The sequence below is a fragment of the Caloenas nicobarica genome, chromosome 3 (assembly GCF_036013445.1).
Source record: "Caloenas nicobarica isolate bCalNic1 chromosome 3, bCalNic1.hap1, whole genome shotgun sequence".
NCBI classification, from domain to species: domain Eukaryota; kingdom Metazoa; phylum Chordata; class Aves; order Columbiformes; family Columbidae; genus Caloenas; species Caloenas nicobarica.
The window spans coordinates 111,509,750-111,536,107 of record NC_088247.1 but is presented as its reverse complement, the minus strand read 5'-3'; the positions used below and the strand labels follow the sequence as shown (position 1 = coordinate 111,536,107).

General features: G+C 39.0%; 1 protein-coding gene across 9 annotated transcripts in view; it reads right to left on the bottom strand.

The window, feature by feature from the left end:
• Positions 1 to 26,358, bottom strand: part of EHBP1 (EH domain binding protein 1) — a 224,540-nt gene that overhangs the window by 116,359 nt on the left and 81,823 nt on the right. For 6 of the 9 annotated variants that reach the window (XM_065631700.1, XM_065631699.1, XM_065631701.1 and 3 more), the window contains exons 6-10: positions 22,682 to 22,863; positions 18,867 to 19,006; positions 12,733 to 12,837; positions 11,915 to 12,037; positions 2,091 to 2,343 (exon numbers count right to left, since the gene is read on the bottom strand). In XM_065631700.1, the coding sequence (XP_065487772.1) occupies positions 2,091 to 2,343; positions 11,915 to 12,037; positions 12,733 to 12,837; positions 18,867 to 19,006; positions 22,682 to 22,863 (803 nt within the window). The remainder of the gene's footprint in view (positions 1 to 2,090; positions 2,344 to 11,914; positions 12,038 to 12,732; positions 12,838 to 18,866; positions 19,007 to 22,681; positions 22,864 to 26,358) is intronic. The other 3 variants (XM_065631702.1, XM_065631707.1, XM_065631706.1) reach the window with 1 other exon arrangement.

The following is a 26,358-nucleotide window of genomic DNA, read 5'->3' as shown; positions in this document are numbered from 1 at the left end:
TACAATCAATAAAAGGAAACATTTCATATAAGATCTTGTCTTCTTGCGGAACTCTCTGCCAAAAATCGACACTGAAACCTAGACTTTAATAGGATTTGAAAGAAGATTAGCCACTTACGTAGATAATAAAAGCATCAATATTCACGTTAGATAAGAAACAATACACATCTGGACATAAACCCTCATGATTTAGGGCACATAAAGACTACCAACTGGCACTGTCTATGAAAATCTTTATTTCGGTGCTCACCATACCATACCTTAGCAAGAACTTTCTACTGAAAAATATGAAAATTAATGACATGAGGTAAGGCATAATAGTGCTTGTAGGTGTGAGTTAGTATCACAAGTCCTGTGTCCCTAGACTGGAGTTTTATTATCACTCTTATTCCTCCAGAATGTTTCAGTATAATGATCCAAAGGTTCTCCTTGCCACACTTCTACCCAATACATTTAACAAATGGCCTTCATGTCTTTTTCAATGACATGGCACTCCTGTAACCTGGGAGGAAAACGTGGAGAGGAAGCTACTTTGGGGGTCAGGACATAAAAAACTTATGTAAAAGATGTAAAAACCTATTTTACAGTGCTTTTTGACTCCTTATCCTTCCATGGGACAATGCTTTTATAAGGAAAACACAGATCAGATTTATGTTCAAGTAGAATCCACCTATGGGGAGTTTATTTTTATCCTTAAAAAAAAAGAGAATAAAGCAAATGGAGTCATTAAAATAAGAAGGTGGCTTTTGTAAATGAAGAGCTACAGAAATCCACTGTCCAGTACACAGAAAAAACAAGGCTGCCTGTTACAACACTGCTGTAAGCCCATTTGGCACAGAGTTGCATAGGGTGGAAATGTGAGTATAAATATAAAACAGAGAAAATTCTTCACTTGCCAATCCATATAGCTTTTGCTCTTTCTGCACTTCTCAGTTGTTTCTGTCCTCTATACCTGCATCTTTGCAGGTGTAAAGTATACGTATTTTTTTCTCCCTGCAGATTCTGGTGATCAGTGAATGACCAGGGATGCCTGGTGTGACCGTCAACAACAGCGTGATCACACTGTGCTCTGAAGACACTGCAGCCAGTGCTGTTTGTTCAGGCAGTGCCTTGATGAATGGAGCTGGCAGAGGCCTCATTCCTCAATGCCCCCTTTTTTTTTTTTTTTGCCACAGAGCAAACTAGAAATCCATGGCCACAGGGCTTTAAAAGGAAAAACCCTGCAGGGTCCTTTGCACATTTCTATTAGAATGCATTGGAATCCTTCAATTTCCTACAACACAGCTATCAACAGAGAAAAAGAAAGATGATGTTATGACACCTGTATTAATAGTAAATATGAAAGCAATGCAAATGTCATGCCATGATAAATCTCATTAAATAATTTAAAACTAAATGTTAATTACAGTTGTTGTCTGTAAAATTGCTTGCATGTAATCACCATAAACTGTCTTATGTGTGTTGTGGTTGGTGACTAACGACCACAAACAAGGAGGAAGTATATACCTTAAACCTCCCAAGCTGCACAGCTATTGCAAAAAGCTCTCACTCCTTGTTAGGTTTCTATATTGTAAGGCTGTCAGTGCGAGTTTATAAAAGTTTTATGTATGGTTATGATAAAAGAAAGAACCTAAGAAAGTGCAGATTGTGTTATCTTTCCCATTCAGTTTTACAAAGCTCTCAAAAATGTGCTATACAGAATACAAAATGCTCTTCCTTTTATATATTGCACCAATATAAAACAAACTCTCCATTATCATTAAAAAAATATTACTTTATGTAGTAAAAGCAATGGCAAAAAGGACAGGAAGGACCAAGCTTTACTGCTCCTTAATTTTTGGCTCATTTGCAATTGTCAGGGCATTAAGTGCCAAAAAAGTGCACAGGCTTGTTCCCTATCAGGGAATTTGTTATCAATGAGGCAAAGTTTCCTAACTGATCATGTTCAGGAGAATGGTGTGACTGAGGGATCAGTCTGTCCTAAGGAGGTGCTTAAGGATCACCAAGGTTGAACCGAATATATCTCAATATTAAGCCAGGGATCCCACTAATACTTCCAAAGCTGCTGAAAGACGAAGAATCATACTTACTCATCTAGCTCTTCCTCTTCAGTTTTAGAGGTATCTGCATAGAGGTATTTGCTCATATCCACTGGTCTGACGTTTTTCCTTTTTACAGGTTGTGGAGGAGAATCTTGTACAGTTACAAACGTTTCAGGCTCGGGGTCTGGCTCATCAAATGGGTTCAAGCACTCTGGGGCATCTTCATCCTTGAAGGGATTGTAATTGTCAGCATAGAAACTTTCTTCTGGCTTTGAAGATGAAGCTATTTCATCATCTGGTTCTACCAAATTAAAAAAAAAAATCATTAAACATATTTAACATAGGAAAAAATTGAAAACATCTAATCAGATCTTTATATTTTGAAGGCTTATGAAAAGGCCTGCTTCATGACTCTCAATACATAAAGGCCTAGACTTAGATGAATTTTCACGCTTTATTTATTTACAGGGTAACCTTGTTTATTCAAAAATAGGTCTTTCAAAAGGTCACTTAATCTAGAGCATATTGAATAGGTTTCATTTTCTCACTAAGGCTCATTCAACCTAATCAGTTATTAGTTTTCTTATTTGTCATATAAATGGTATTGCAACAGAGTTTAAAACGTTTTCCCAAGCTATTAGCCAATTTATATCCTAACAAAATGTTCTTAACTGTTTATTTGAGCTTTTAATAAAGAAAAAGGATATCTTGTATTTTATAATAAAATTACTTTTACTGGATATTAAAAATAGTGATAGCAAGTAGGTGCTCTTTTCATTTCTTAAAATGAGCGAACTAAAAATCAGTTATTGGGTATGATCAGTAATTATATCTCAAAACATACATACTTTCACTGCTAACTGCTCCTGGTAACAATACAAAGTCTCATAGTAAAAAATTAATTTAAATTAATCCTAAAGAGACACATAATCAAATTACTCATCTATTGTTTGGGCTGTACAACAAAAAGTTATTAGCAAACTGGAGCTGCATGTTCTTTAGAGTAACAGACACTACAGAAAGAACATTACACAAAAGTGAATGGCTGCTGGATATTGAATAATACAATCCCCATACAGCAATACAACATTTCTTATAAAAACACTTAGTAATGTTAATCTTATTCTTCCTGCAGCATCAAATGATCAGAACCTCAGTTCTATCTTGGATTTGATCTACTTTCAAAATCTATGCAAATAGGAACTTCAATATAGTGTTATTACACCCCAATTTTCAATAACCACTCCCACACTATTCTTAATGAAAAGTGTTTCCGATGTATGGCTACTAAATTGAGTAAAGCGTACCTTTTAGCTTTAAAAGAAAAGCTAAAAATTATTTGTAGCAGGGCTCTAAAGAAGAAAAAGATGGAGTTCCAAGTGTGTTTGTCACTAAACAAATATTCAGCCAGACAAAATCACTAGTCACACAACTAACAAAGGGAAGGGGCAGTGAAAGAACCAGCACTGTCGTTACTTGGTCTTGGATGGATGATGTACTGAAGTTGCTAATCCTGGTGAATTGCTAGAAAATTTACATGTTCTCTACTCTGCCAGTAAACTTCCAGTTGACCCTGTCTCCAGCCAAGGTGACAGAAAGTCCCACCCCACACAGTGGCTGAAGAGAAATATGGTCCCAGATGTGGCAGCAGCTTCTCCTGCATTGGAATAGTCACCAGTTACTAGACCAGGGCAAAGGCCTTCTTGGACCAGCTGCAAACTACCAGGGACTGGAAAGATTTCATTCCTAGTGCTCTTCTTCTTCTTCTTGGTTCTTCACATTTGAACCTCAAAGACCATGTTATCATATTGTCTCCTACTATTTCTAAGGGTCTCTTTCTGAAGTGATGGATCATTTCTCTGTGGTCAGAAAGTAGAAATCAAATGAGTTTGGCTTGAATAACAGGATAGATTAATCAAAATCTTACTTAAGCCCAATGTGGACCCTCAGGAGATAAATCATTCATCTGAGATTGAGTTCAGCTGGGTAAAACAAAATAAAATTGTACTTCCCCAGACAATACTGCGGGTTTTAACTGCTAGACATACAACTACAGACAGTGCTTGTGCCTGTGCAATTTCCCTCTGGTGATTACTCAGAAAATTACTTCAAAAAAATTCCTTTAATTCCAGGTGAGGTTTGCAGTTTATTGTTCTCTCAGCAACCAGGTCCAGGTTAGCATTAAAGCAACATACACAGTACACATCTATCTCTTATGTGTCTCAGAAGTTCTTATATTTAGCTCCAGTTTGAGAACACAGCTAACACTGTTTCGAGTCAAAAACTGGAGAAAAAAGGAGATGGACAAGAAGTGTAAACTAGACAATGTACTGAAATGGGATGAGAGAAAGGTAAAGTGAGATCACAAGAAGTCATTGTTATTCTTGTCAGTCTTCGCACCATCAAAATGTGTTCTAAAAGAACAAAATAGTCAAAATCCTTGTGACTAACAGTAAAAAACCCCAAATAATCAGGATTGCAATAACAGTCTTAGCTTAACATAAAAAAGAGGTTCTCTTACTGTTTAGACCTCACCTGAATGTGTTTCATTTCAGCTGTGTCTTAGGAGATGAAGATATAGACAAACTACTGCAGGACAAATCCGGGTGTGTATTTGCAGCATGTCAGCTGTATTGTATGTGTTTGCTCCTACTCCAGAGCAAATATAACATGCTTATCCCTTAATAAAAGGGAACAAACCACTGGGCACTTTTCCTTGGAGAAAAGGTAGTTACTGCACAGTAGATGATGTGTATTAAGCTCACACCCCAGTTTATGTGTAGTGATTTGTTCATAAGTCGGCATCCTTATAGGAAAGATGCTTCAGAGAAAGCCACAATAAAATAATATTGAAGGTCTACAGTTTAACTGACAGGGGAAAAGAAATCATTAAAGGCACAAATTCTTAAAAATGCAAATGTGATCAAATAAAGCAATAATCCTTTGATAATATTATAGATTAAATACATCAGAGCGGAGTCCAACATTTTAAATTGATTCATTCATTTTAAGCTAAAACTGGAAAAGTGGTCTACACTGGCTTACTTACATCACTCTAGTGTCCAGTGCAGGTGGTCACGGCAAGCAAAAGTTTCACCCCGCTTGCCCTGAGATGTGCACAGTGTGGGTATCTGCAGCTGAACTAGACCCCTTTAAAGTCAAAGTTACGGTTCAAACTCTCAGTGTTCCAAATCAGGTGAGCCAAATCCTGCTCTTACTGCATAGACACGCATGACTTAAAACTCATGGTAGTCAGAATACTACTTGAATGATACCCATACATTTAGTGATTTGATGAACTCAGCCAAACAGCCATGCTTTTGAGATCCGCCCTCAAAAGACAGCGTCATATAAAGAGAAGTAACCTAATGAAATGCACAAGAATGACTCATATATGCCCTGTTCAAACTGTGCAACTTATTCACAACGTTTTAACAAAAATTTTTGCTACTTTAAACTTTGCTCAAACCTTAAAATACTTTCTCAGAGTGCACAACTACAAATACCTGCTTCTGCAAGTCCATATGATGGATAACTGCACCTACACATGAAATCTGTTGATAAATACACATTATCATATCTGAGCAAAACTTGCTGATAACTCACACACAGTATTCAAACAAATATTACTAGAAGGAATGCCAGCAATGTTTCCTGAAGGTAAAAAATCAGGGCAACAATATCTCCAAACTATGCTGCATGTTTTAGCTTTCAATTTGCTTTTAAGTGTGTCCTGGAAATGAGAGTCAAACGCTTGTCTAAATCAGCTACATTTGAAGGGGTAATGCAAATGTTTTTTGCAATTATTTCTATTTCAACACTATGGATCAAGTGCTGTGACCCTAACTAGGACAAAATTCTTTCTCTTGTTCATTGGCTCAACAGTAACTACAGGTTTAGCCTTAGATACAGAGCATTGCAGATCAGCACTCCGAGACCTCTGGCTTATTATTAAAAGATTTCACAAAATCCTACACACAGGTTAAAATTAAAAGACCTTCTAAAAGTATCATTTGCTAGAAACTTCTATAGGCAGAATTTTGTAGGGGCTCAACTAGAACCCACTTGACTGCTCATTCTCTCTCCTCCTGTCATCCAGGAAACAATTTTTTTCCCCCTCTGCACCCTTCTGCATCCCCACAGGAGGGAACATCCCCACGAGGGTCCCCACCTGAACCCAACCAGGCTACTTCCCATGAGGTCTCTGAAACTCTTTAGGACCAGCTTTTATGTCAAGTGTAGGACACCACTTCGTGAGCCTCTCTATAACAAATAAATTGCTAGGACGGTGACTCAACAACACTGCTCTTCAAGCTGCAGCCACAGTTACCTTCTCTGTAACAAAGACGCTGATATTTTCTAAAGGACCTAATGGTGGTGGGAGGTGCATTTGGGGATCTGAACATACAACAGCTTAAGAGGGGCTTATTTCCCTCTTCAAGCTGATTTTACCCTAAGGAGTCAACACAGGTTCCTCTGCTTCCCCCTAATCATTACTCACAGCTGAGAACACAGGACTCCAGTCTCTACTGGAACTAATTAACTATTTTTTTCAATTGCAGTTCTCTACACTGATATTTAAAAAAAAAAAATAAAGACACCTGCAGTTTGGCACTCCAAGGGTCAAACACACAATAATTTTGCATGGTTAAGTAATAAAGCCACAGGGGTAGGAATGACAAGAGGAGAGGTAGAAGCATTACGCAGAAACACTAGCTGCTCTTGTGCCAGATTCTGGAAATATTACTTGTCCCAGTTCCACTGAGAAAGACTACTCATGATAGTAATCACTCTGGCACTACCTATCTGCACAATCAGCCTTCTAGTTCCCAGAGGATCTCCAAAAATCACCCTGCCCTTCAACCCACTTGCCTTTTGTAACACAAACATATTGTGACACAACCCTTGAAACAAAACAAAACAAAAAAATCCACCACAACATTACACATAGCACTTTTCCGTTGGCAGAGGATGAAAGAACAAGCCCCATGTGAAAGATATTTAGTTATGCCATTTGCTGCACTACTGGCAGACACAGTCATGATGGTGATGTGAGCAGAGTAACAAACAGCACGGAATAAAAATGTAACTTCTAGTACTTCTAGAAAGCATAATGACTGGCATCCCTATAAACCACTGATAATTTTATATTACTTTTATTAATACTAACACCAGCAACATGTTGCTTTTCATTAAGAAATATAAGGAAAAGGGAGAGAGTAATTATTCTCTTCTGTATTTGTTCTTGTACTGCTCTCCTTAGGACTATCCTAGAAGGACTCTGAGGTTTGGTACTGGGTTGTAGCTCTGTTTTCATTTGCAGTGTAACACACTGCAGGGAGCTCAGGAGTCTACACGCAAGGTAAAGAAACATATTGGTAAAGTAAATGCTGGTTTAAATGAAAGGGGGTGGCAGTGCTAGCAAATAGTTACCCTCGTGTCCCAGGTGCGTTGCAGGAAGCTTGCACTGGTCATACGCAACTTTGAAATTTGCATTCCCCACCAAAGTAAAAAAATATCTGGAGCACTAAAAGTGTGTTGATGTTTTCTATTTGCATTTGTTGTATATGTTGACTTCCCCAAGTAAAATATTTTGCACAAAAATTAACTGATTTTAGAGTTCTGTTGCAACGTGACTAAAACACAACCCAAAAGGCAGTCCTCATATGATCATCTACGTCTTGTCTAGTATAAAGCTGTAGAGACATACTGTTCAAAAGATTATGTTTGATTTTCCAGATTTCTAATGTTTACCTGACTTACTAGATACAGAGGGAATAAGCCTCAATTTGACATGTCAACCATGAAACACAACTAAAGATTTTTTTCAGGCAAGTTGTTTATATGCACATTCACTCCACTGTACATATAAGATGATTTACATGATGGACTTTTTAAACCACAGCAGCATCCAGAGACAGCTTGCTGATGACCCTCTGCCATGCACCACACCCACAGTGTGCACATGGATCCTGGGAGCACTCACGCCTCTAGTTTCACTCCACCCTGGATTTCCAGGGTTAGTCGATTATGGGATTAAGAAAACAGAGGGAAAGTAGCTGGTTTGTGAACAGGCACAAGAAATATCTGTCTAGGAAACAAGTTATCTACTGGCAAGTAATCCTCCTTCCTCTTCGAGTGACTGTCAATACACACATATTCATAGCCTGGGTTTCTCTAAGCACTCTCTCACTAAGTACACAGGTTACAGGCTTGATAGGAATATCCCTGGAATATCTCTGCTGAATGGCACACTGTGCCTCCTAGCATCTGATGGCAAAGTACTCATGAGTCTCCAGACAACTGCTCTGCAGAGGCTGGAGAAATTCAGTAACAATTCTATGGAAAGAATAGAAAAATACTTCATCTCTGCACGCATAAAAGGTTAATCTCTTGATTTAAGCAGATCACAAGACAAATGAAACAGATCATGTAACTCTTTAAGCCTGTAGGAGAAAGTCTGCCTTAAACTCCTGAACCTCTCTCATGCTCCCAAGCTCCTGGAGTGGCCACCAAAAAGGTCACATACACCTAAGGATGCAAAAGCAAACAGTGGGCACAGTCTCAAGGAGCTTCCTAAAAAACAGATGGCAGCAATGAAAGTTCCACTGAGGTCTCAAGAGTAGAAGAAATGTCCTAAATCATGAGGGAATATACCTGCAACCAAATGGGAAACAAACAGGGCAGCCGTCTGCAGTAGAGCGACAGGGTAAGAACAGCCTTGATATCATGTAGCTCCAAAACATAGTCCAACAGAAATGGAAATCTCCCCAAAACAGTAAGGTCTAGGAGGACCCCATGTAGAGATACTGATCCAATTAGCCAGAGACATACATAGCAGATTCCAGCTGTTGCTGAAGACCAGAACCTTTTAAACTAATTTGTCTCAGCACCTTTTTTTCCTCCTTAACCTTTCTGAGAAGGAAGAGGACTGGAGGAAAGACACATGTCAAGAAGGCCAAGCAAGGGAAGATGAACACAAGCAGTGCCCATTCTAGTGAGAAGACACTCCACTCTGGAGTGGAAGAGCCAGAACTTCTCAGAGGTGTCTGAGGTGACTAAAAGAATTCCTGAGGAGCCACTAATCATAAAGTAAAAGCTTTAAAAATGTGACAGCAGATGTCCCACACTCTGTCTGACAGCCTGAAATACCTCAAGTCTTCCACTTGGTTCAGTGCTCCAGGAAGACATGCTGCTGTCACATGAACCTGACAGGAGCTCCATCCGTCCCAAATAAAATACACCTTACAACACAGTAGGAAGAATCTAGTGACACCCTGTTAACCAAAATCATTGTCATGTTGTTGTACATTGACTGCTGGATGATGGCGACAATGTGTGGGAGGAATGTTTGGTACACACCCAACAATTCAGCACTGCTGCCTACAGCTGTATAGATGGGACTTCTTTGGGGACCCAACAGTCTGAGACCTGAGACTGTCCAAGTACGCAGTACAGACCCACAGGAACAGAGAAGTGTCAATGACTGTGACTGAAGATGGCAGTAAAGGTTAGATGCCACCAAAGGGACCAGAATAATCTGAAAGAACCTGCCCCACATCTCTCTGGAATCTTTTGGGAACATAAGCAGGCTGGAGTCTTGGATGCAGGCTGCTCACATGGAACTTGACATGAGATGCCAAGCTAATCTGGCACTAAGAAACACCACCAGTTTATAACTTCCTGTGCCTGAGATGAGAAGGAACCAGTTCTTAGTCCTTATATTTTGTGGTCAGAAGACCTGCTGCTTTCTGCCAGTGGAGGTTCTCTCTGGAAAGGAAAGAAAAGCTGGGTTTGGAAAACAGCAGTTTACATAGGATGGGATTTGTACAGCTTGCTCCAGGGAGAATGGAGCTCATTTTGCTGAAGCAGAGAAGGAAGAAAGGAATATAGGCCAAGTGTCTTAGAGCAAGTTGTATACGGACAACTAGACACATGAGAATAGGTGTTTTATATCCCTGGTTATTCTGCCTCCTTCCGTGATCCCAAGGGAATTCACAGCCGAGGAATAGACAGGAAATGAAGCCAAAGATCCAGACACTAGAACCTAATCCATATATATTGGTATCTACAAAGCTGAAACAACTCACTTCTGCAGCTCTAGAAACACCTGACAACTTTATAGGAGGAAGAAGCGGCTCAGGATACTGGCTTTATGGCTTCAATGGCCCAATACAGAAGACAGAGCAATGTCCCTGTCTGAGAAATACAAGCTGTGAGACTACACCACAGCCAAAACATGACAGGGCTCAGATCACCATACACATTTGCCTCTGTGGAGTCAGAAGGCAGGGAAGCCATGTTGTGAGTAAACATTCAGCTTGTCCAAAGAAAGAGAATAACCACAGGTAGAAACTGCAGCTCTGAAATACATCTTCATTATACCTGGCATTAGAAATCCCACAGCTGTACCCTGGGCTGCTCCTGCTCAGTGTGGTTCTTTTCCACTGCCATTATACAGTGGTTTCTGAGGTTTGGTCAAAGGTGGCAAATGCTCCTTGGTATTTTCTGTGGGAAGAAAAGTCTTGGAGCTTTGAACAGGAAAGGTTGAGTACAAACTTGGGACTTAACTATGGATTGGCATTTCAAGCAGCTGCAAACTAAGAAAGTCATATGCCCTTTTTTTGACAGCAGCAGATGGAAGCCTGTGTATCTGGACATGGAGTTGAGGACAGCAAAGATGCCTACTGTCTTGATGCTCCTTGCTGGCTTTATGGCTGAAGTCTTATCAGATTAAAAATTTACAGGGGTGGTATTTCTCACTCAAACAGAACAAGAATAGGCATGTTGGTCTGGAAAGAGGATTAACACCTACCACTTGGTGCAAGGTGCAATGCCAACCGAGGAAACCATAAAAGCAAAAAAGGAAGAATGAAAGAGATACAATTAAAATTACAATAAAAAAAGATTACTGCTAACCAAGAGTAGCTGTGATGCAGTGAAGATTGCAATGAAGGAAGTTACGATACAAACCAGCATCCATATGGAACAATGCTTGATAGTCTGTGTTGCTCATTGTGCTGGTTCAGCTGGGATAGAGTTAATTTTCACAGGAAGCTGGGAGGGGCCACAGCCAGGACAGCTGACCCAACTTAGCCAAAGGGGTATTCGATACCATATGACATCATGCTCAGTATGAATCTGTGGAAGCTGGCTTGGGGAGAGTCTCACTGCCTGGGGAATCGCTGCTGCACGGGTCTCCGTTGTTTCAGGACTGGCTGTTCAGTGTGATCATGTTCAATCACGAACTGCAGCCCAGGGTCTCCACTCTTCCAGGATCAGCTGTACAGGATCGGTGTTCACAATTGCTGCTTGGGTGTGGGCTGGGCATCGTTTTTAAGGGCGGGTGAGCGATTGCATTGTGTATCCCTTGCTTTGTACATTCATCCATTGTTAATATTGTTATTGTTTATATTTTCCTTTTTGCTGTTCTGCTAAACTGTTTTCATCCCAACCCAGGAGTTTTATGTTTTGTTTTGCTGATTCTCTTCCCCATCCCACCAGGGAAGCCAGGGGGAGGGAAAGGGGAGGAGTGAGCATGCTGCCTCATGGTTCGAGTTGCCCGCTGGGGCCAAACAATGACACTCATTTATACCACATGAGGTGAGTACCAGTAACACATCTGATAGGTCTGAAAGTCTCTGGTTCAACTCTTAGCTGGTAGCCCCCAGTGGCAAATACACATAAGGATGCAACTCAAAGGATAAATCCATTTTCTAGTGGCAACTGGATCACTGCTATTGCTACCTCAGTACTGTATGTAATAATTGTATTTAATCAAAACATTTTTCATTTGTAGCCCTACAATAAAAAAATCATGTTTCATTAAGCATTTGCAATTAACGATGAATTATGTAATCGAAATCTACTACCTTCTACATCAGGGTCTCCAAATGGATTTAATTCTGCTGTGTCAGGGTCACCGAAAGGGTTCGTACTAGAGTTGGCCAGGTCTCGTTCCTCTTCATCCAGAAAATTAAGCTTATTGATAAGCTCTAGAAACAAGTTGGAATATTGTTTTAATATAGACACAAACTGTTCATCTAATACATTTCAAGCTCAAAAAGCTTTGTATCAACAGTCCTTCAAAACACTGCACCAGGGTATGGCACAAACTGCACAACTAAGCTAACGCACCTCAGTAGTACATCAACAAAGGAGAAAAAAAAAAGCAAAAGAAAAAACTTCACTGATCAGAACATAAATCACTACTAAGAAGCCTTCTATTATCTTCATTAAATAAAAGTTGCAGAACATCTAACAAGCTAAATGCAGCAATTTCTTTTCAGTTGTTCACATACATGTTAACTACTGGCAGAAAATTTTAAGTTTTGGATGCAACATGCATGTAAAATCAGAGAGGGGACATTTTGTCAAGTTAGAGAGGTCAACTATTATTGACTCCACAACTAATGTTTTAGACTTGGGGTTTGTTTTTTGTTTTGTTGTTTGTTTTGGTTTGTAATGTTTTTCTTTCTTGTTCATTATCAGATGGCAACTGAGCTGTAGAGGAACATAGGCTCTTTATCGTGTTGCTACCTGTTGGATGCACTACAAATTACTGAGAGTTATGCTGGGTGGAAGTACAGAGATAAAACTGACAGCTGAATACAAGCAGGAGTCAAAAGGTAACAGGTCTTAGTAAATACAGACAATCGGAAACAGAAAGAAAGGAGGAAAGCTCATAGACCTTCAGAGGAACTGGCTGATTTAGCTGAAGGCATATTTGCTCGCTTTATGCAGTCATCTTGATCTTCATCTAAGCTGCTCAGAGCATTCAACTGGTTTACAATTTCTGTAAATAGAAGCCAGTCAAGACAAACGTAAGGCAAGGGCATTTAATGAAATAGAAGTGGAACAAACACTGTTACTAGAAAGAGAGAAAGGGAGAGAGAGGGTAAAAGAGAAGACACTTAAGAGTTAATTAAAAGAATACATTTAGGACAAGTCTTTGCAAGGATGTACTGTGCAAAGGATGTACTGTACTCAGCAAAGCACCTGTGTAGGTGCCTCAGCGACAATTTAATAAGAAACCCAGTTAATAGACAAACAAAACCTTGTTGGATTCCTGGTGTCAGCGACAGTAATTAGTTGTATGATTATGCACACCAGTTCAAAACTTGGGTGTACAAGGTATGATTTAAAGAGTTTCCCTGGTCATGAAGAAAACCTGAATTTTAAACCATTGTTAATCAACACAAAACAGCCCCAGAACAATTTACCTCCCTCCCACACCCTTAAGGCTAAAGAAAACTAATATGTAGACATACATTTTACATAGTTTATTTATTTATACACACACACACTCTATTTAAGATTTACAATCAGTCACCATTAAATTCTGACCTATGACAAGTTGAATTTATTTAATAGTTCTAAAAGATATGATCAGTATTGTGCTATGGGAATGCATCCTGAATGTATATATTGGTTGAATTTGCCACTATAATGCTATGTAAGTAACATCTTACTGTTTTGTAAAATCCTATTTCACCTTCTATCTGTAGTGGAGAAGGAAGGGAGGAAGGGAGAAAGGGAGGAAGGGAGGGAGAAAGAGAGAAAGGGAGAAAGGGAGGACTATGTCTTTGTGGCTTCTGCTCCAAGGGGAAAAATTCATCTGTGATTCCTTGCTAAAGTCTTATCCACAGCATCTGACAAATGCAGTTTCTATAGTAATGGGGATTGAGCCTGGAGCATCTCTGAAAGCCCTCAGGCACAGGTTTCTGTGGAGAGGGGACAGCCTTCCTTGTTCTTCCAGCTGACAAACAGGCAGGAGGAACCTGTGCAAGAGAGATGATTCTGCTAGTTGAATACCATTGCCCCTCTGACAGGTTTTTTCATCTCCTGTCTTCTCCTAACAAAATAAATGGATGATGTCTTCTGGTGTCACCAGTGAAGTTAAAGCTATGTAGATACCTTTACTGCACACTTCTCACGCCAATCATTCTTGGATTTCCTTTAAACTTCAATTTCTTGAGTAGTTACTCAAGAAGTTACTCCTTCATAAGGCTTTTAGTTTGCTGGTGTTTTGAACTTGACTTTTCTTATATGGCTTTTGTTCAGGAAAGGAAACCTTTGTCACTGACTCTCATAAAGTAATCTTCATTCTATGAATTAGTTACAAGAAGCAAGATATCAGACTGAGGTGAAAATTGAGTAGTATTGTGACTGTCCCAATTCATATTGGTGCCCACAGCCACCCAGAACTTCCTATCTCCTGCTTTTTCACAGGGCAACATCTTCATCAGTTGACACACTGGCACAACTTTTAATTTCCCACCTTCGCAGACAACATAAAGAACCCGAAGCCAAAAGCAGAGTCCACAACCTGGAAATATTTCAGTCATATGGTTAAAAACTTCTTTTCGAAATTTAAACTGCTTTGCAAAGATATGGCAATCTGCAAATTACGAAGTAAAATTATCTGTTCTGCCAGTATGTATTGGACAAAAGCTATGCTGACAATGACAAAGCCACAGCAGAATTCCTCTTAACTGCACCTCCTGTTCTTGACCTTAAAGCAAAAATCTACTTAGATGGGATTACATTTCTATCTATCTACAGAGAGTTATTTCACCATCCTCACTTCCTTATTTTTAGCTCCAACAAACAAGACTATTGTCCTAAAAAATAACAGCAAAACTGCCCCAACTTAACTTCATCGGTATAAAATCATATACAGACCTTAGAGATCTGAACAATATAATACTATCTTCTGGGAATTTTTAAGAGTCAAGACACAATGGAAAATACCTTGCTGTACTCAAATAAAACAAAGTTGACCTTATAAAACAGTAGTACAAATGAATTACTAGTTTAAAACAGGTTGGGATGGCTGACATGATTTACAATTTATTTTGCCAACACGTGAAAAAAAACCAACCCAAACCAATTACAATTCAGTTTTTACTGGCAGAAAATAACAAATTAAGTTCAGAGTTTTAAAAAGAGGGAATTCTTTGATGTGGTCTCAATCACCTGGTCCCATCTGCCAAACTAAACACCCGTATGCACTACAATGTTTCTCATTACAATATTAAATGGTTTATGTCATATTTTGGAGTGTGGAAATGGTAGGTTGGAGATTTATGTCCTATATTATCTTTTATAAATCTCAGTATCTACGAACGTACATTAGCTTGTTCTACAAGTATGTCATATAAATCACCAGGTTTGTTTTTTCATTGTTCTCTCTTGCGTGTTTTTTTTTTTTTTTTTTTTTTTTAAGCAGCTTGGTGCTACTGACAAAGAAGATTAAAGGTATCAGAAGTTTACATGGGAGGTATGGTTTTGCAAACAGCAAGAAAGGGTTACACATATTGCTCTCCAGAAGCCCGCTCTTGAAATACGCTGGCATTCAGATTCCTACTACAGGCACATGGGCACGTTGCTGACTCCCTGTGGTGCCCCAGGACAGTCACTGTGCTCCCGTGCAGATGGGGCAGGAGGCAACTATCAACTTCAGCATGAGGCTCTAAGTATCAATTAAAACATTAAGAGAAGCAAAGTATTTACTACTACCCTAAGTTTGTCAGCTATGAGCCACATTTCTTCAAGTACACTAGGATGCCTTGCCTTCAAATGAAGACTAAGGACAGGATAATTCTGGGAGGATTAAATTTATCTATATTAATAGTGTAGAAGCAAAATATTTGAAACGTATTTCATGGCCACAAACATCATCTTCAAGTTCACATAAAACAGAACAGTTAGGTGGAGATACAGCTTTTACACACGAAAAATTTAAACAATATTGGGCAGGAAGGGGAAAAGTCAGAGATGAAGGGAGATTTTTTTTTTAATTAAGGTGATACGTTAAATGGAAAACATATTTCAGTCTGATCTTGAGGTCAGTTGTATGGCAACAGCTCGCATGTTGACCACACCAAATTCCACAGTGCTTTTGCGGTAGGTCAGTATTGCACCACTTATTTCATCGCTGAAGAAACAGAGGCACAGATACTTACCCAAAGTTAGGCAACACATCAAGGAAGAGAAACACCATTTCCTAACTCACCTGCACCACCTAGAGCCCCAGTGAGCAGGTCTCTTTTGTTCTCCTAGTGGTGGACATATATTTATTCATCTATAAAACCATAACTTTGAACCCAATAAAGAAATTAACTAACTTTTGTACGCTGAAAAAAGGAACAGTGTCCGTGACAAAGATTTGCATTAGCTCCTGTAGCTGTGGCTTGAGAATGACAATGTTTCGGTTGTCAAGTCATCCAACGTTTCTGTGAGAAGACCTTGAGTTAAAAGATAATAACCCCTTCTGTTTTATTACTTGCACTTCTTCAAAGCTCGCTTACAAACATTAACCATGACATACTCCCATCGTTTCTGTGATGTAGTTATAGTCAGTATCCCCATTTTACAGTTGGGAAAACAGGCACACAGAGGCGAAGTGATTTGCCGCGGGGGACTCTGAGTCAGTGAAGGCATTCCAGCTTGTTTGGCTGCCAACACCCTAACATGGCAACAGATGAGAAAATGTTTGGAGCAGCAAGCTTTCAAAAGGGTTATGTAACTTCCCCAATTAACTTTATGGGACTCTGTGAACATAATTATTTTTGAAATAAATTTTTGAAGGAGTACTTTACTACATCAGTTTTGTTCCATTTCCTTCTTTCTGTATTTCTTCCTATTTTTCTACACTGATTCCTACCTCTTCCCCCCACTTGGTTCCTCAGCTCTTCTTCTTGTGTTAGTTATTCCCATTCATTATATTTATTACAGGAGTCACTCCAGCTGCCAATGAAATCAGTCTTGAATACATGTTGAAATAGATACTTCACATTTTATTATTAATGTTTACTTACTGCCCTATGTTTTATGCTCTCCCATTTGCTTGGGAAACTACGTGCACTTCTTCAACATTCCTCTTATCCCTCTCCTTGTCTAATGTGGGAAAAGTTAGCCAGAAAAACAAAGGAACTCAGCTGTTGTAGCCAATACAAGAAGGAAAAGTCCAAGGCTGACCTTTTCCCCTGCTCAGGTTCCCTTAATGCTGCATCTACAAAAAACCCAACTCGAACCTCCTATTTTGTGTCATTAAAAACCAGTATCAGAACAGGCTGAAGAATGAACAGATATGGTGCAGTTCAGAAGTATTTCTTACTTCTGCCTTTCAAGTAGCTATCGCAGTGTTTGCTTAGAACAGATAATTTTGGCCTTTACAGCAACAGATGGAAAAGCTGAAATTTCCTCTGAAAGAACTTGAGCTAGGACCTTGTGTTGCAACACCAGACAGCTCACCATTCCCCATCCACCTCACTACAGAGCCAAAGGACAGTGAACAGACTTGACTAATCTATATCAACTTTTTGTTTGTTCAGGAATCATCTGTTGGCTTGTGTAGATGCTGAACACTGCAAAATCAATAAAACTGAGGAGCAAGATCTGCAGTAGTCGTCAACTACTGTCCTCCTGCATATGGGTTTTCCATAGCAGTCCTCAGTGCAGTATCTAGGCGTATCTCAATGAAACACTTCCGCACAATAGTTTATATAGAGACTTTATGTAGCCTCTCCTTTACGTGCCCTTGTCTGCGATTATCGGATAGCCTGGCAAATATGTCAGGTTTTGTTTGGCATTCTGACTCACACCTCAATTATTCTGGTTACACTGCGAAAGGAGAAGACCTCGCAGAATGATTTCAGTGTGACCAGACTGGTATTTCTTTGCTCTCTGACCAAGAATATGTTATCTCTGCCTCTCAAATATTTCATTCTAGACTTTCCAATCTGGTCTGTACCAGACACATACAGTATAAGTAGCGATTTGGTCAGGGTATAAAATGTTTAATTGAACACATAAAGCATAGAGAAAACGTATTTGCATCCCTTCACAACACTAAATATAACTAAGTAACAACCGCTTTAGGCTGAACCTTTGGATGGCAATAAAAGCTCAAAAAGAGGAGATGTAACTAGTGTTTTGTAACACTGAACCAACATTCTTCAGGATTTTTAAGAACAGATTTGACAATTCAGTTCTCTGCTTGGGATGTTCTCCCCCACTTTAGAGAAGGATGCCATTATTTCAACAGATGTTTTTAAAGAACATTGGCAGGCATGAAGGCTGCCACCATAAGTTAATTTGCCTTTTACTGATTCTTTTACACTAAGAGTTCCTACAGAACACATCTGAAGCAGTGCTACATAATGATCTCCACCAACAATTTAACATCATCACATCCTGAGCTGACTTGCATCGATTAGTTCAGCTATCCTGGACACACTAAGAATTTCCATCAGTAAGCAATTCAAATGTAGTTATACTATGTCACTTCAAACAACCTTACTATCAAATTCCGTTCAAGTCCTTTAGCAGTCTTCTGATTGCATTTCCACAAGACACCCCCAACCAAAAGGCTGCCTGGAATTACCATGTTATTGAGCAGAACCTCAGCACCTACCCACGGCACAACTCATTTCGCAGTTATTCTCACAAACTGTCTTCATTATTTCACTCCAGCTCATCCTCTTGCCTTCTCGCTCACTGACCCTTTCCCTCCATCTCTTAACTCCTCTGTTCACATTGGTTCTTTGCTTCCCTAAAACGCTACCTACTTAGCGCATTCTCTCCTAAGAACAGGACACACGCATCAATGCTCTTCACACACAAATCAATGCTCTTAAATTCACAAACATTAAACTTCGCTGACTTATGGATGGGTCCCTCTTCAAACTATCCTAAATTCTGTTTTGGTTTGGATTTTTTAGTAATTAAATACAAATACAGCTTAAGGACAAAATCTATGGAACTCAGCTGGCAATTGGCAAAAGGAACTATATTTTACCATCCCTGTAGCAAACCAACCTGTAATTTTTGCAGCCTTTTCCTCTTGATTCACTCTGTTTTCTTCATCTTCTTCATTGTCTTCCTCAAAATCATCTAGATTTCCAATATCAGCTTGTTTCATACTCATCAAACTAGCCAGGCTTTGCATGTCTTCATCCCTAAATAACAAATTTCAAACCAGGCATTAGCATGCAGTCTGTTAATACCACATCTGATACTCCTGCATTATTAAAATCCTTTAAATATTTTTATGCTTTCTTTTCTACAGGGAATCTCTGAGGTCAGATCTTGAATATAGTGAAAGAACGAAATAAATACACTCGTGTATTAGTTTCTAAAGGGAAAGTTTCCTATTAACAAAATTCTAAAGGGTAAAACCAGTCCTGCTGTGCATTAAGATTCAATTTAATAACTGCTTCTTAAAATTTTAAACCAGTCCAGAAATACTAGTAAACACTTATCTGGTCTCCTTTGTTTGAAATGAAATTGCTTGGCCAGGCTTACTGTCCATGTGATGCACGTGACACCTATCACTACATTAATTCAGAACTCTTGACACTGTTACAGAAATTAAAACCCTATTTCTGAATATCTGAATTCATTAACAAGATAAAAATATAATAATATTACATATCCATGGCCAATAAAAATTCTTATTTCACTGTATCTCATACATGTATCTGTCACATAACTGTACCTTTCATATCAAATATATGTTTGATGAAAAGAAAACAGCGGTCAAAGATTCAGAGAAATGTATGATCTACATTTGCTTCATAAAAAAACCCAAGATTTTTGAAGGACATGATGTCATTCTTGAAGGAACAGCGGTCTTACCTCTTTTCTTTTAAAACCATTTCAATTTATTGGGATTAATCAAATTTTTTTTAGCACCTTCAAATAAGTTACACTGGAGATCGCCTAGCTAGGGAGCACCTCTGCTGCAAACAACCTGGGGTTCTTGGTGGAGAGCAAGCTCAAGGAGAGCTGGCACCAAGCCCTGGCAGCCAAAGGAGGCAAACAGCATCCTGAGACACATTAGAACAGGACCACAAGCAGTAGACTGAGGGAAGTCATGTCCCCCATTTACTTGGAGTTTGTTGGACAGCATTCTAGGGTACTTTTTCCAGTGTTTGGTCCTGGAGAAGAGATAGCTTCAGGAGAACCTAGCAGCAGCCTGCCAGCATCTATGAGGACGCTGCTGAGAAGGCAAGGTGGTGCAAGGCAGGAGGATGACAGATAGTGAACATAGATTGAAACCAGAGATGTTCTGATCCAATGTGAGAAAAAAGTTGGAACAGTCATCAACATGCAGTGGGATGGGTTGCCCAGGGAGGTTGTGCAGTCTCCATTCTTAGGGGTTTTGAAGCCCCAGTGGGATAAAGCCCAGAGCAAACTGGTCTGATCACACAGCTGACTGTTTTAAGCAGGAGGCTGGACTAGATATCTCTACAGGTCTCTTCCAATCTGAATTTGATGTTGACCATAGAATCATAGAATCATTTCAGTTGGAAGAGACCCTCAGGATCATCGAGTCCAACCATAACCTAACCTAATGCTATCACTAAACCATGTCCTTAAGAACCTCACCCAGACCCACAGATTTTGCGCCTAACAATGCCAAGAAAACCATACATATTATTTTAAAGGAATAAAAATGACGTACTAATCATGCCTCAAATCTGCACAGAAACACAGAGGCACTTAAAACATGGGATTAAACTCAGTGATTTAACATGTTGTTAAAATCAGAAACTCTTTGGGGCAAGCATTCGCTACTGTACGAGTTCAAAGTAATCAGCACTACAGAATCTGCATTTACATAGGACAACTAAGTACTTCTATAAAAAGTATTATTAATAATAACAAATAGAAAATAAGTAACTATCAGGAAGTCACAAAGACCTTTCCGTTCATGTAGAATCCTGAAAGTTTCATCTTTGTGTTTTGATCACCAGTAGGTTAAATCGACTCTCTAAGCAGAGAGGGAAAAAAAAAAATGTAGCATCCTATAACGGCATTGATGGGCAGGTTCTTTCACGTACTGAAGACAAAAAGCTGGGAGCAGTTAGCACAGATAGCACACAGATCTTGTATACCACATGTGCACATAAAGTTTAGAAATTAAAAGGTCTCCAAAGTACTATTTCTTTTACTGTCCTTTTTGTATTGATACTTCATAATATTTTTTTTCTGTGCTTTAGAAATACTCTTATTTTTGGTACTGCGCAGCAACAGGTTGCAGTATATTCTTTGTAAAGTGCATAAATTAAAATGAATCTCACTTTATGGAACTACTACAGTTTGTAAGAGATATAAGTAAGCCTCGGCCTAGCTACCTTTTCTTACATGTTCATGTATCTGACACCTGAATTCTCTGTTTTGTTTTGACTAGTAAAACAGTCTCTATTTACACATACTAGAAACCAATGCTTTCAGAAACAGCAGCTTGTTTTTTTCATGTCCCTGGTTCAGGGCAATATTAAAGCCCTGTTGTTAACTTAAAGTCTACCTGACTTACCAGTCTTCAGCATGAGACCTATAGATTTCAAAGAGAAGAAAGCACATGTGATCCTAAACGGATGAGCTTTCACAAATTATGGACTCAAAAGCACTAGGAGCCTAGTATAGCTATAGTATAGTTCACAGATGCTGGTTGTTCCAAAAAATTTAAGAGGTTATCAGATACTGTCTTCTTCATTCCCATATTCAGCTGCAATACCACGTTAAACCACAGCTAAATACTGCAAAATACCATTCTTATCTGGTAGGTCAAAATGTAGTTCACAACGTTAATCAGAGAAGTGAAACAGTAATTAATAGTAATTAATGGATCTGTGGCTTTCAAAGAATGCAGACAAAAAGCCTCTTTGTGTCAAAATGTATGCCTTAATGTGGCAGTCTGGAAAGCTGTACATGCAACAGTTTTGGGGCACTTGTATTGAAGTGGGCAATGTCCACAAGTGCATTCAGAATACTGAAAGCTAGAAGGAAACTGTTAGCCTTTTTGGGGAAAAAAAGAAATTTAAAAAGACGTAAAAGAACGACTAGAGCCATAATTTCCCCATCTACCCCTTTTTCTTCTGCGATTCCCACGTTCCTATATTCTAGACACAGGAAGGAAAAGCAAAACAGGATAGGTGACAATGATCCATCCTGCAGCTACATGAAGTTGTCAACATCTGGTATCTTGAATCAGACAGAAATTGTAGGAGAGGTTATAGCATCTGCAAAAATAATCTGTATCCTCTGCGCTCCAAAGACTGTTGGAATAAGGGGCAGAACCACATGAGTGAGTAGGGAGAGTGGTAACCAGTGCCCAACTGAACTCTTTTCACAGGATGTTCTTCTTGTGTTCAACTCAAAATCTTACTTCTCACTCCACCCTCTCTCACCTTACAACTTTGGCTTTGTCCTTCTTTCAGTCTTAGTTAAATATAAATAGGTGAAACAGAAATAATTTCTCCTCCTCACATTTCCCTTGCAGTCTGCCAAGGGTATTGTTGGATGAAAACACATGTGCATACAAACATACACTCCTACTGATTTCAAACCTGCTAAGTCTAAAATTTGAAGTCTAAAATGTTACAGGACAAGTTGCTTGTCCCTGAAGAACACAAGGCTAAAATCAGAGTAAGAACTGACTTTTACTCCACTAAGAAACTAAGTATGGCAGGAATGACAGGTATGCTGAAGGATACTCTCGAATTCTGCCATTCTATACAGAAAGAGCTCTTTATCCACAGAATTCTTTGAAAAGCAACAGAAAGCAGGCTACCTGGTTAAAAACCGAAAAACCACCAACAAAAAAAAACCCCAACCAAACAACTTACGTTGCTTTTCCTTCTCTCAGGAAAATACAAGATAAAGAGAACTGGAGTGTGGCAGATACCACTTTCTTAGACAAAGGCTTGAATTTTAACTTGACATCTGTCTGTGTAGGCATGGGGCTTGCATATTGCTTCATGTTGATGCTGCTGGTGGCAAGCGCTTTTCTGCGTCCAGAAGGAGATTCCTGAAAGCAAAGGAAAAACAAAACTAACATTAAAGGTGCTGTTGCACTGAAACCTGAAACAACAACAAAAACAAACCACTTATTAAATCTGCATCATTCTTTTTTTCAAGTACACAGGTAGCTGGGATTGCTATGGTCCTTTCTAGAGACAGAAACAAATTTCTTAAAGTAGGTCAGCCACTAATGGGGGCTCTTCGAACACTTGCTTAGCGGATTAGAAAATAAAAAGTTATTCACTGTGATTAGTGGCCTTCCATATGAGACCCTAGGTCTTTAAGTGATTGAGCTTGTAGCAGCACCCGCAGCACACATCTGCTTAAGCAAGTGGGAATGTATCTCCATTTCTTCTGACAGCAAACTGGACTAGGATAGGACTGGACTAGGACTTACATGGGTTTCAATTATGCATATATTTCTTTATGTAATGGTATGAGGCCATTGAGTTAATATGTTGTCTCTGTTCAAGGCTCAAATGTAATACCTAAATATTTTTTCAAAGCAGGGGTACTTCTTAGTTGTGCTCTACATGTACATTTAAGAGTGACATGTTTCTGAAATTAAAGTTGACAATGTTTCCAAAAATATTGATAAAAATTTTGCAAGGGAAAAAAAAAATCAAGAATAGAGAAAGATAAAAACCTAAGTTGTATTTCAAAAGCCTAAGTTATATTTCAAGACAAAGGTGTTGCTCACAGTTGAACAATTCAGTCAAATTAATCTAAAATGCATCTAAGAATCTACTCTCTTGTTCCATCTAATATCAGCATCAGCAGCAAAGGAACAATTATATTTAATAAAGCTCCAGTAACAAAAATAAAACAAAAAACCTCTGCAGTTAACTCTTGAAAAATGTTTCATAATAAGACTACATTTTACTGCAGTTGATGATTTGTGTTGAATAAAGAATACTAATTCGATCACAACATTCAAGCATCCTTTTTCAAAGTACTTGACATTTCCACCCAGTAGAATAAGTCAGAATGTAATATGTCATCCCCAAAGAATACCTTGTTTAAAAAACTAGTCTTATCTCTCAGATTACACACAGCAATATTATACAGAACTATTAGTGCATGTAGATACCTTATGAATGAATTTCAAAAATGCATCAAACACTTGAGAAGGATTTAGGCCCTCTCAGAAGAAATACTTAAGAATATGCAAATACTCTCAAATGAATCAAGTTGAACAGATGCGACTATCACAAACAATTTGAGTGCTCTTTCTCCAGCTGCGACTGTCAATCAAAGAGCAAGATTAAGGTCCAAGGTTCTGACAATGTGTAAAATGCAAAGTACGATCAGGGAGTCTCAATTATTACACAGATATGAACAACGGTAACCTGCTATTGTACCATACCTTTAGAATAACTAAACATTACAACTCATTATACCAAATGCAAGACTTACTGCGGTGCCAGTTCGAAACGCAACATGAGAGATGTGGCATTTCTTTTTTGCATCTTCTCCAGGTAAACATAGGGAAGCAGTTTGCATCTTAACAGTAACTTGTTTCATAAAGCTAAATTTTCAGTATTCACACTATGATGTAAAAATGGTGTTCATGGTGAACGGAAATGAAGATTGCTTAGACCTCTACTATTTTTTTTTAAGGTTCTTTAGAGAAAACTGACGTATATAATGTGGTGTGAAAATATTTATGCAACTGGAACAGTAAAAACTACTTGCCAATTCTGGTGCATGTGTTTTCCTGCCAAACAGAAAAGGAGCAAGTAGAAATTACAAACTAATTTGGAGCCACATGAAGAAGACAACGGGCAACTGGTACAAGTTGCACCAGGAGAAGTTCCATATCAATTTAAGAAATAAATTTTTTACAGCGAGAACAATCACTCACTGGAACAACCTTGCAGGGATGTGGCAGAGTCCCCATCGCAGGAGGTTTTCAAGATGCGACTGGACTGTGTGTTAGATAGTCTCACCTAGGCTCTCTTTCTCACAAAAGGTTGGGCCAGACATCTTTCCAGGTCCCTTCCAGCCTGGGCTGTTCGATGGTTCTACAATTCTGCCTTGAAGATGCCCCCACCTGCAGTCAGCCCAAAGGAAAACATTCTGCCCATGGGCTCTAATGACTAGGAATCATTTGTCACGCTTTGGACTTGGCTCTTCTTTGAACCGGTTGGGATGAGCTTATGCTTGCAGACAAAAACCAACTATATCCTAGCTGGTTTTAAAATCAGTATCATGGTATCAGTGTTATTCTTATTGAAATGATAGTTCGCAGTGTAACTCTATTATGTGGAAAGATTCTTCATTTGTTCACTATTCCCAAATTATGCAATTAGGTTTTCCTTTAAAAAAAAAAAAAGTTGACGATCTTTTTTTCCTCTTTTTAAAGAGGATGCATGTCTGTTGTCATGTCCTTACTCCCCTTCATCAATGAAAACACTCCCAAAAAGACCAGGTGTATCTATACCCAGTGAGAAACAGGTGTAGGGAACAAATCATGATCATGCGTACTTGCTTCCAGCCTTCTGGATGAGCCTCTGATCAGCCACCCCATGCCTGTATTCTGATGTATTACGCTCTTCACAGTTAGACTGTGAAAATCATTTCCCAGCAGCCGTAAACAACCCCGATTTAACAAAGACCTGGATTATTTCCCTGTGTACCTACCAATACCTTCTCAGCACTGGCTCACCTGTTACACCCAATGCTACAAGAGCAACACTGAGACCTCCCATGAGGTCTCTGCAAGGTACCGTAGGAAATACAAATACACTTCAGTGACTTTGAGAAACTGAAGGTGTATTTTGGGGGGGAAGAACTACTTTCTCTAGTACAAATGATCTTATCTGATAACATAACTGAGATGCATGTTGTCTTTATCAAGGTGATTTCACTAAAAAAGTCAAAGCAAACAAGCAAAGCCAACCTAATGGTGACTCTGAAGTGAAGAGAAAGGACAGAGCATTAAGCTTGCAAGCATCCAAAAGCTGGACATGGACATCAAGGCACGAGACTTTTGGAAAGATGTGGAATTACGTTTTCACTTAATATCTATTTATTGTATAAACTATTGTCTTGCTATTTGCCGCTTCAGATTTTCTGGATCAGAGAGTGAATAAGAGAAGGCGAATAAGGAAGAGGGGAAGTTCTCCCAGTGAAGATCACCATAAGCAACTCCTGGTGAAATCTGCTGGGGTTAACTGGAGTAGAGGAGGAAGGAGACAAGAGTGCAGGCAGCCATGTGCCGGTACGAAGGAAAGAAGCCAGCCATGTGCAAGATGATTCTCTTAGCACTAAATATCCTGAGGCATTCTGAAGAATAAGACATACTTGGCAATCAAGTTCAGTCTTCCTGAGAAAGGAATTAATTTCATAATCACTTTGTGGGCCAAAGACAGAAGTTGACTCTTCAGGTTCCAATTGCCTACAAAAATACAAATTTGTAAATTTTTCACATTAAAAAAAAAAGACAGTCTCTGATCTTTCGAGTTTTATTTTCCTTAACATGTGAGTTAAAGTACTGCCT